Below are 10,869 nucleotides of genomic sequence, written 5' to 3'. Positions count from 1 at the left end.
ACGAAGGTCCCCCAGGTGCCAGGCTGGAGGGCGGGGGCCTGATTCCCAGGACGGTGCCCAGCTGGGCTTGTGAGATTGGATCTTTCTGGAACTTTGGGGGCTGTGGGGACAGTCCAGCCTGGCTCCTGCTGTCAGGGAGGGGGACGTGAAGGCAGGGCCATGCTGGGGCAGGAATCTCAGGCAGTGGGATGGGGTCAGCAGGGGGACTTGGGGGGGCCTGAGGGCTCAGTTTCCCCAAGGACCACGTTCAGCAGAGGCCACACTCACTGATGGAGGCCGCTGGGTCTCCAAGTCCCCCGTGTCCCTTCCTGGAGGCCTTTCCTGCCTGCCTGGGGTGGGGGTCCCTTATCCCAACTTCCTCTTCTGATCCCTTTGCAGCCTCCGATGGCTGACTTCTCCTTTAAAAAAAAAAGAGAGAAAGAAAAAAAAATTTTTTTTTTTTTTTTAAGATTTTATTTTTAGGATAAAGAAAAAAAAAAGTTGGGGGAAAAAGCGTTTTAGAAAATTCCTTCGGTGCAGAATTAATGGCTTGTGAACGTCAAGGCGGGCGGGCGAGAGCCGGTTCCCAGCCTGCGCCTGCCCCTCCCCCTCCCCTGCTGTGGCCCCCAAGTCACCCCAAGCTGGGAGCAGGGCCTGGCTCGGCCCACTTCACCTCTTCCCTGCAGGATAAGGGGGTTGGGAGAGGGGTCCTAGCCTGGGGAGAGGGAGAGCACCCACTTTCCAGGGCTGGTCCCCAACTTGGACACACACAGGATGAAGTCAGGCCGGGGTGGAGGCTGAAGAGAGAGGTTGAGAAAGAGCCTTGTCCGTGGTTTTTATTTTCAACCGTTACAGTTACCCCATGGTCCGATGAGGTCCCCAAAATAGAAAATGGAAAATTCCAGAAATGTAACAGTTCATCAATTTTAAATCACCGGCCGTTCCGAGGACCTGGATGAAACCTTGGGCCTGAGATGTGTGAATCACTGCTTTGTCCAGCGTGTCCATGCTGTATACACTACCCTCCTGGAAGGCACTCAGAGTGTTCACGCTGTATGCGCTACCCTCCCAGTAGGCACACAGCATTATCCATGCTGTATACACTACCCTCCTGCAAGGCACACAGCGTGTCCACACTGTGTACACTACCCTCCCGGTAGGCACTCAGAGTGTCCATGCTGTATACACTACCCTCCCGGTAGGCACTCAGTGCCAGGTTGGGTGATCAGATGCGATGAATGTCACAGTGTCTTGGTGCTGATGTTCCCGTGACCGTTATCTCAGTTAATAATATTTTAGTTAATAAGAGTCAGGGAGGTGCAGACCCTTCAGCAGTGCCCGAGAGGCTGGGACGGGCTCCTTTGAAGTGAAATGGTAAAGTTTCTTAATAAGGAAAGGAAAAGGTGTCATGTGCCATTAGGTTGCTAAGATCCACCGCACAATGCGGTTTTTGTGAGTGAGCTCCACCGTGCTCCTGTCACTTTTATCAGACTATTTTGGTGTCGTTGATCCATTCTTAGTCACCGTGGATCTCTTCCTGGGTTTGTGAATGACACTGTATCACAGGACACAGTCCACCCAGGGCTCCGCACAGGTTTGTAGCTTCAGACATTCACTGGGGGACATGGAATGAGTCCCCCCACAAATGGGAGGGACAGGCTGGAGCATGGCTCTCAGGGAACAGCCAGGACAAAGACCCCGAGGAGGCAGAACTTGGGTTCTGAGGTGCAAGTGACAGAGATGAGGGATGACATGGTGTTCCTGTTGGTGGGGGGGACGACGGGGGATTGGACCTGGGGATCCTGACCACTGAGCTACACACCCCCAGCCCTTTTTATTTATTTTTATTTTTATTTAGAGACAGGGTCTCACGGAGTTGCTTAGAGCCTCGCTGAGTGGTTGAGGCTGGCCTCCCACTTTGTGATCCTCCTGCCTCAGCCTCCCAAGTCGCTGGGATGACAGACACGCACCACCGCGCCTGGCTTGTTTTTGCTTAAGCCGACGGGGGACGGAAGTCGGGGGGCCTCATGCTGGGTGGACAAGCCCTCTATCACTGAGCCACAACCCCAGCCCCCAATTATATTTAGTAAGAATAATATGAGCAACGATCACATCTGAAGCATAACAGGGTCACTAACGGTTTCCAGGAGGTTACCATGGGAGCACTGTACAAGGAACCATCTTGCTCCATCCACGACCTGGTGGGGTCCTAGTAGATGAGCCCATTTTATAGTCGAATAAACCGAGGCTCAGAAAAGCAAAGTGACTTACTCAGGTCGCCCACAGCTGTCCTCTGGAAGATCATTAGTCCTGGATTTTGCCCCAGGTCACCCCAGCCCCACCCTATCTCTGGGCTCCCAGGGACACCCTGGGAGCAGCCTCAGGCATGAACACTGTGGGTTTGCCCCAGGACAGAAGGAGTCACTACGGATTGTTTTCTTTTGGGAAATTAGCTGAGGTTTTGTGCAAAAAAAAAAAAAAAAGAAAACATCTGGCCATACCATTCGTGACTTAGGCCTGTAAAAAAAAATCACACAAGTAAAGTTTCAAAAATCTCTTTAGCCCTGCGCAGTGGCGCACATCAGTAATCCCATTGGCTCTGGAGGCTGAGGCAGGAGGATCACGAGTTCAAAGCCAGCCTCAGCAATTTAGTGGGGCCCTGACACAGTTCCCTACAAAGGTGGCCTGCCATTATCTTGTCATGGTGACACATGTATTATTTGAACCCCGAGGTGCTTAACCCCTGAGCCACACTCCTGGCCCTTTTTAATTTGAGACAGGGTCTCACTAAGCTGCTGAGGCTGGCCTCCAACTTGAGATCCTCCTGCCTCAGCCTCCCCAGTGGACTGGACCCTCTGAGGCCTCTTAAAAGACAGGAGGACCTTCTTCCCTTGTCATCCCTCCTGGCCTCCCCTGCACGGCCCCCTGCGTCTTGGGTACCTGAAACATCAGTCCCTGGATCAGCTCCAGGACCCACACCAAGGTCAAGGTCAAGGCCAGGCCTGGAGCTAGGGCCATCCAGCAGGAGCCAGACACTGAGCTGAGGTCTGAGCTGCCGTCTCTCTTCCAGCTCCAGCCAGAGCAGCTGGACTGTGGCGCCGCCCACCTGCAGCACCCCCTGTCCATCCTGCAGCCCCTCAAGTCCTCGCCCGTGTTCCGGGCTCCGGGGCTCACGTCTGTGGCCGTGGCCAGCGCCAACAATTACACCGTGGTCTTCCTGGGCACGGTCAATGGCCGGCTCCTCAAGGTAGGGACCGGGTGGAGGGGGGAGGCGGGAGGCTTCCCCCAAGGGCTGGGCTGGGGAGGCCCATTGTGTACACCCGGCCTCCACGGGTCCAGCCTCAACCTCCTTGTTCTCCCATGTACCTCACCCTTTATAAATTACAAAGAATTCGTGTGTTTGGGGGGCGCCAGGGGCGCTGAACCTCAGGACCCCACCCTCAGCCCTTTTTACTTTTTTATTTTGAAATAGGATCTCGCTAAATTGCTTAGGGCTCACTTAATGGCGGAGGCTGGCCTCCAACTTGGGATCCTCCTGCCTTAGCCTCCCAGGGGGACACAGAGAGTCCTAGAGCCTTGGATTCTGTCCCCCACCCTCTATGACAGGCCAGTTGCTCAGGGTGGACATCGGTACCTTCCAAAGCCCTTGTTCTTGGCCAAGTCCCCAACATCCTCCCAGAGAATGTTCTAGAAACCTTAGGTGGGGGGAGGGGAAGCCTGGCTGGGTTCCTAGTGGGGGTCCTGCTGAGCCACCCCCTCCCCTGAGTGACGGTGACCTGAGACAGGAGCGGGTGCCGAGTCCCCAGCCCTGCCTGGGCCAGGTCCCCAGGGATTGAGGTCCCCCTGTGACAGCCTCGCCTGACAGCCGCGTCCCCGCAGGTCAACCTGAACGAGAGCATGCAGGTGGTGAGCAGGAGGGTGGTGACAGTGGCTTACGGGGAGCCCGTGCACCCCGTCATGCAGTTTGACCCCGCTGACCCCGGGTACCTGTATCTGATGACGTCCCACCAGGTAAGTCCCACCCGAGGGGCCCCGGGCCATGGGACGTCACCTCTGCAGGGCGGCCTGACCTCCCTAGGTCCCCCCACCCCAGCCTCAGTTCGCCCAGCCTCCCCACAGGGAGAGGCCGGCAGCCTCCCTGAGCTGGCCTCTGCCTCCAGATGGCCCGAGTCAAGGTGGCGGCCTGCGACGTCCATGTCACCTGCGCAGCCTGCCTGGGTGCGGCCGACGCCTACTGCGGCTGGTGCGCCCTGGAGACCAGGTGAGCGGGCAGGGCGGGCACCCCCCGGGGTAGGTCACCTCCCTGGTGGCATTGGGGACCTGACCCTGCAGTGCCACCCCAGGTGCACGCTGCAGCAGGACTGTGCCAACGCCACCCAGCCGCACTTCTGGACCAGCACCAGCGAGGGGCCCGGCCGGTGCCCGGCCATGACCGTCCTTCCCGCGGAGATCGACGTGCGCCGCGAGTACCCAGTGAGTCCCCATGTCACCCTCCAGCCTGGGGACACAGATGGGGAGCGTCCCTGGGCCCCGCAGCCACTGCCAGAGACGGGGAGGCCCTGCCCAGGGTGCCCCAGGGACTTGGAGGCACATCACGGGGAAGTGACAGGAACCCGGCTGTCCCCAGCCCTGGGGCCAGCAGAGGTCAAATGACTCGCTCAAGGTCACCGAGTGCAGGGGACCCGGGGCTTGAAGGACGGGGGCAGGTTCTGGAGCCGCAAGTTGGAGCCAGGGGAGGACGAGGAGGGAGGCCCACCTGCCTGCCTCTCCCTCCACCAGGTCCCCACTCGACGGGGACATTTCTCCTTCCCAAAAAGAGGCCAGTGTGCATCATGGTGGGGACCTGGGCCTGGGAGGGGACTCCGGCCCTGGCTCAGGGTCCTGCCAGGCCTGTTCTCAGGGACCTCTGTGAGGGCTTCACCACTGAGCCACGTCCCCGGCCCTATTTATTTTTAATTTTGAGACAGGGCCTCATTGAGTTGCTGAGGCTGGCCTCAACCTTGTGATCCTCCTGCCCCAGCCTCCAATGGCTGCGGCCCTTGGGAGGGAGCTGGGCCGTCAGGGGGCAGCCGAGGCCCCCCCCCAAACTGCAGCCCCTTCCCCCAGGGCATGATCCTGCAGATCTCGGGCAGCCTGCCCAGCCTCAGTGGCATGCAGATGGCCTGTGACTACGGAAAGGACATCCGCACAGTGGCCCGGGTCCCCGGCCCCGCCTACGGCCACCAGATCGCCTACTGCAACCTGCTGCCCAGGAGACAGTTCCCGCCCTTCCCCGCCCACCAGGGTGAGCCCACGGGGGTCCTCACAGCGGTTTTGGGGGGCAGAATGGTGGGCTCTCACCTGGAGGTGACAGGGACCCTAAAGTCACAGCCTCTGGTGTGAGCCGAGACCCCTCCCCCATGTCTCTCCCTGGCTCCTCTGGTCCCCTGCAGACCACGTGACCCTGGAGATGGCCCTGAGGGTCAACGGGCGCAACATCGTCTCGGCCAACTTCACCATCTACGACTGCAGCCGCATGGCCCAGGTGTACCCCCAGGCAGCGTGAGTCCCCAGGGAAAGGGGTCAGGGCTAGGAAACGGGGGTCCCTGCAAACAGCCGGGGGGAGGGGGGCCCTCCGGTCTCATCTACCCCAGGGCCTTTGCACTCACAGCTCCCCAGACACTCACCGTGGTTCAACTCCATTATTCAAAAGTCACCTCCTCACACGGTGTCCCCACCCTCTCCAAGACAAAGTCCTTTCCCTGGACTGGGACTGGCTTTCTGGGTCCAGTTCCTGGGGTCAGGGACAAGGAGAAGGGGTAGGGAGCCCCCCGAGTCTGAGGGGTGCCCTTGCCTTCCAGCTGCACCCGCTGTCTGTCGGCACCGTGGCCCTGCTTCTGGTGCACCCAGCAGCACACCTGTGTCTCCAACCAGTCCCGCTGCGAGGCCTCGCCAAACCCCACGGTAAGTCAGGCTTGGGGGACACCCTGGTCCCCCCTGTTCCATTACTTTTTTTTTTTTAAATGTTAATTTGTTGAGGACATTTCCGCATTGTCACATCCTTGGCATTGAATTTAACAGCTGCGTGGGGCCCACACTGGGCCAATCCCCTATTGCTGGACATACCCATTGCTTCCCCAGTCCCCTATGGCTGGACACACCCATTGCTTCCTGTTTGTTTCTTTTTCGCTTTTGATTATGGCCAGGGACGATGCACACCCTTGATTCTTCTCAGAGGTGAAGTGTCTTTGTTTTCTACCATGGATTGAACCCAGGGGAGCTTAACCACGAAGCCACACCCATTTTGACTTTTCATTTTTAAACAGGGTCTTGCTGAGTTGCCGAGGCTGGCCTCGACCTTATGAGCCTCCTGCCTCAGCCTCCCAAGTTGCTGGGATTACAGGCGTGTGCCGCCAGGCCTGGCTCCTAGACATGAGGCTTTGGTGTGACAGCGTGGCCATAGTTTAGCCCCACGGCCCTCTGGGAAACCCGAGGCCGTGGTTTTCCCGCCTGCAGTCTGAATGCCCGTTCCTGCCCGGGTCCCAGGACTGGGTCGCTGTCCATCTTAACCTTCCATGTTTTCAGCCTCCCTAGCAGCTAAAGGCATTTTGTCCCTGAGGGAGGACACCACCCAGCCAGACTCCTACCCTCTTCCCCAAATCCAGAACTGAGTGGGGAGGCCCTGTCTCAGTTTCCCCAGGGGCAGTGGGGACCCAGTGGCTGGTGGTCAGGAACCAGGATCTGGAGTGAGCACCCCATCCGTATGGGGCACATAGTAGGTGCTCACTAAAAGGCTGCCGTGTGCCTTGGGAGCTTGATGGCCCCTCTGCTTGGCTGGGACTGGGGACACTGCTCTCGAGAGGGGACTTTTGGGTGGGGCCTTGACGGGTGCATAGGAGCTCACCGGCTGGGTGGTCCAGCAGCCCGCTGACCCCCAGCCCTGCCTTTCTTCGGGGGGTGGGGATTGGGGTGCGGGGAGGCCTGTCTTGCAGGATTACTGTGATCTGGCAGGAGGCGGCCTCCACCCCAGGCCTGCTCCAGCCTCTCATTGAGGCTCAATTTGGCCTTTAATTAAGTGCCAATTAGCCACAGAGGCGCCAGGCTCCTCCGGGCAGCCGGCGGGCAGCGGGCTCTGCTCTCCCCCCAGACCCTGGGGAGCTGGGGGGTCCCCGGAGCCTCACCTCCTGCTACACCTCTGGGGTCCCCCTGGGAAGGAAGTGGGGTGCAGCCCATATGAGGGCAGAGAGCGCCGGCTTTGGGGGTGCAGGGCCTGGGGCCACCCCAGCTCTGCCCCCTGGGAGCTGTGACTGGAGCAGGCTGGGCCACATCTGGGCCCACATCTGGCTCCGGGCCCCTCTCCCCTCCTCTGCCTCCTCAGCTCTGCCCTGGAGATAGTCAGCCGTGGCTTCCCAAGGCCCTGGCCCTGTCCCATGCTGCAGCAGAGGGACACCCGATGGCTTGTACAGGGACAGGAGGGCCAGCTCTCTGGGTTGCGTGCAGGCAAGAAACCAAGCCGGCTGGCTTCCGGCCCGCAGAGTTCATTGGCTCCTCTGAGGGAGGGAGGCACCTTCAGGCACAGCTGGATCCAGGAGCTCCAACAGTCTCCGGGGGCCTCCCCGTCTCTCTGGAGGGGGCGCCCTGCTCAGGCAGGCTCTTTCTTCTTGGTGACAAGGCAGTGTCCTTATCCCCCCTCCTGCCTAGCCCCAGGAAAATGGAAGATCATCTTTCTCATGGAGTCTGGAGCAAGGGGGGGCCCGGGGCTCCCCTGTCCCTGGGGTGCAGCAGCAGGGCCAGTCTCCAAGACCGCAGGCTGGGGAGAGGATCCCCCAAAGGCCAGGCCAGTCTCGGGGACACAGGGGCTGGGGTGGCGCAGACACTATAAGAACCTGCCCCGGGGCTCAGCGTACCCAGCTCAGGGGAGCAGGGGGGCCCCAGGGGGGTCCCATACCGTTCACCATGGGGGCCCTCTTGGGAGGCCACCCGCCCGGCCCCCTGCACCCCCCTGTCGGCCACCTCACCACGAGGGGGGTGGAGCCCGGGACAGACCCCGGGCCCCCGGCCAGCTGCGAAGCAGACCTGGCAGCCACTGCGAGGCGGATTGGAAACATGTGGCCTCCATTCTCTGAAATTCCACGGGGTTTGCACACGAGCATGCGCGGGGCAGCAGCCGGGCCTACCGTTCCCCTGGGGCCGGTCTGTCCTGAGGTTTTGCCTCAAAAGGCCCCATCCTGAGAATAAAAACCAGGCCCAGAGAGGGACAGCAGCTAGTGTGAGCACACACAGCAAACTCCATCCTCCCTCCCTCCACCTGAGGCCTGTGGTCAGCTGAGGGGCCTCCTTCCCCAGGGTCTGGCCGTGTCACTGCTAGTCCCAGAAGGTCAGGGTCTTGGAGTATGAGGAGGCTGGACCCCAAACTTCCAGCTCAGAGAGACCCCCGCCTGGGCTCAGGCAGGGACCACGCTGTCCCTGGTCCCTGCCCGACTCCTAGGCCCGTTCCTTCTGCACAGTGGGCACAGCCTGTCCCCGGGGCCTGCACACAGCTGTCCCCAAACCACGTGCTGAAGGCCTGGCTGAGGGGCCGGGGTGGCCGACTTCCCTCCAGGGTCGGCACAGCCCCATTTTGCAGCTGGGAAAAGTGAGGCCCAGGACCCTGCCTCCATTTCTTCATCTGGAAAGAGGATCCCATGAACCCCGCCTCTGGGTGGCCCTGAGCACCCCATGGGGCGGCCGTTCAAATGTTATGACCTCGGGGGACTTTCCTCAGGGCTCCCTGCTCCTCCAGGCAGGCGGGACTCCGGGAGGCCCGGAGGCAGCGAGGCACCTCTTTTCCAAAATGTCCCTACGTGACCCTCTCCGTGTGCTTCATCCACAGGACCCTCAGGACTGCCCCCAGATCCTGCCCTTGTCCCTGGTGCCTGTCCCCACGGGGGGCTCCCAGGACATCCTGGTGCCCCTGGCTAACGCGGCCTCCTTCCACGTAAGTAGAGGCCGGCACAGGGTAGAGACCGGGACAAGGTAGAGGCTGGGGACCGTTCCCCTGGCATCCGCGGGGCTCTGGGTTTGCTCTCTAGGACCTTCTGGGTTCTGTGTGAGAAAGTCCCTGGTCACACAGGACTGGGGGAACAGGAGGTGGCACTGAGGCCAGGCGATGGGGACAGCAGGCGGCCATCGGCTGCAGCAGGACACTCTGGCCGGGTCCCCAAGCTGCTCCCGCTCCCCAGCAGGAACAGGGACCCAGCCCGATCGCCTGGCGCTGCAGCCCGTGGTGGATGCGACCCATGTGTGCGCCCGCCTGTCCCCGCCCTGTCCCAGGGCTGAACTGTGACCCTGGGCACACCCGTCCCCGAGGGACTACCACCCTGGAACATGGCCACCGAGCCCTGTGCCACCCCGCCCCGCTGTCCAGAGGGAACTGAGGCCCAGGACAGGGTCACTTGGCTCCTGCTTGTCCTGTGACCAGCCTGTCCCCCAAAATCGGGGCAGGGAGGGGACGCGGTCCTCCCTGGGCTGTCCCCCCCAGCGTCCTGGGTGGAAAGCGATGACAGGTCTGGCCCCGCGCCAGCCTCCCCCTCCCGGCTCCCGGGGACGTGCCATCTGTCTCCTCCAGGGAGGAGCTGTCACACGTGGGGGCCACGTGCCAGGCATCGGGCTGTGTCAGGAGGCCTGGTGGCCAGGGCTGGAGCTGGCACCAGCCACCCCCCTGCCAGGCTGGGGACAGGGGGCACAGGGGGTGCCTGGAGGGTGCAAAGGCAGCTTTGGTGGCCTCCCAAGTGCCCCAGGCCAGCTTCTAGAATCCCGGGGAGGGGCCCGGGCCCTGCAGCTGTCCCCGACTTGGGACCTGTGCCCTGGAGAGCCCTAGGGACCCTGGCTCTGCTGTCACCAGGTGACCCTGGGCTCAGGGCAGGAGACAAAATGAGCCTTTGGCCGCCAGCAGCCACTTCCCTACCTCTGCTTCCGGACTGTGACCCCAGAAAGGGACCAACTGACCTTGTTCTCTGCAGGGTGTCACATCTGCCAGCGACAGGGACATAAACAGGAAGACCCGCCTGAGGCTGGCCAGGGGCTCAGCCAGTGCACACAGAACCCGCTTAGCTAGTTATCGATGCCGCTGTATTTATTGAGCACTTCCTGTATACCCATCACAACAAGCACATATTAGGCACCTAGAGCATGCAGACCCCTAAGAGTCACCATCTCCAGTTTCCCCACCAATGGGAGGGAAGTCCACCCCCTAATGTACAGCTAGGAAAAAATAAAGCTCAGAGAGGTTGAACAACCTGTAGGAGATCACACAGCTTGGGACATAGCAGAGGTGGCATTTGAAGACTTGCTTGGTGGCCCAAAGGGAGACAGGCTGCCCAGGCCAAAGAACAGAGAGGGCTGGGTCAGGAGAAGAGTCAGGTGGAGGCGTGTCGAGGGGTGTCTGGGGCTTGGCCTTGTGGGGCAGAGGTGGAGGATGCTAAGTCCAAAGACTGCTGTCACCCCAGAGGCTTGGGAGGCTGAGGCAGGAGGATCGAGAGTTCAAAGCCAGCCTCAGCCTAGGTGTGCCTGGGCTCCTGGTCCCCCCAACATCGGACATGAGGGGCCCTCTGGCAGATGGTGCAGCCACACCCAGACCTGAGATGGGACCAAGGCCAGCATTCAGGGGACGGTCCGGGGCGTCCCTACGTGGCTGTCCTCAGCCCCCTCCGTCCCCGTCTCCCGCAGGGGGCAGCCCTGGAGTGCAGCTTGGGGCCAGAGGACACCTTCGAGGCCACTTGGCTCAACGCCTCAGTTGTACGCTGCAACCAAGTGGCGGTAAGTGGCGTGGCCTCCCCCAGGGGACCGGGGAGACCTTCCTCCCCACCCTGCCCTCTTCTGGGTTCCCATCCCCCTTCCCCATCAGCCCTGCCCCCCTCCCCCAGAAAAGAC

At 61.0% G+C, this 10,869-nt stretch overlaps 1 protein-coding gene across 1 annotated transcript in view; it reads left to right on the top strand.

The window, feature by feature from the left end:
* Positions 1 to 2,923: 2,923 nt before the first annotated feature.
* Positions 2,924 to 10,869, top strand: part of Plxnd1 (plexin D1) — a gene marked incomplete at its 5' end in the record, with an annotated part of 19,461 nt that continues 11,515 nt past the window's right edge. The window contains 9 exons of the mRNA XM_048786965.1: positions 2,924 to 3,226; positions 3,859 to 3,990; positions 4,140 to 4,240; positions 4,323 to 4,452; positions 5,086 to 5,263; positions 5,412 to 5,520; positions 5,820 to 5,922; positions 8,831 to 8,935; positions 10,666 to 10,857. Coding sequence (XP_048642922.1) covers positions 2,924 to 3,226; positions 3,859 to 3,990; positions 4,140 to 4,240; positions 4,323 to 4,452; positions 5,086 to 5,263; positions 5,412 to 5,520; positions 5,820 to 5,922; positions 8,831 to 8,935; positions 10,666 to 10,857 — 1,353 coding nt within the window. The remainder of the gene's footprint in view (positions 3,227 to 3,858; positions 3,991 to 4,139; positions 4,241 to 4,322; positions 4,453 to 5,085; positions 5,264 to 5,411; positions 5,521 to 5,819; positions 5,923 to 8,830; positions 8,936 to 10,665; positions 10,858 to 10,869) is intronic.

Source organism: Marmota marmota, unplaced genomic scaffold, assembly GCF_001458135.2.
Source record: "Marmota marmota marmota unplaced genomic scaffold, marMar, whole genome shotgun sequence".
Taxonomy (NCBI): Eukaryota; Metazoa; Chordata; class Mammalia; order Rodentia; family Sciuridae; genus Marmota; species Marmota marmota.
The sequence above is the reverse complement of the archived record's forward strand: the minus strand, read 5'-3'. Positions and strand labels throughout refer to the sequence as shown.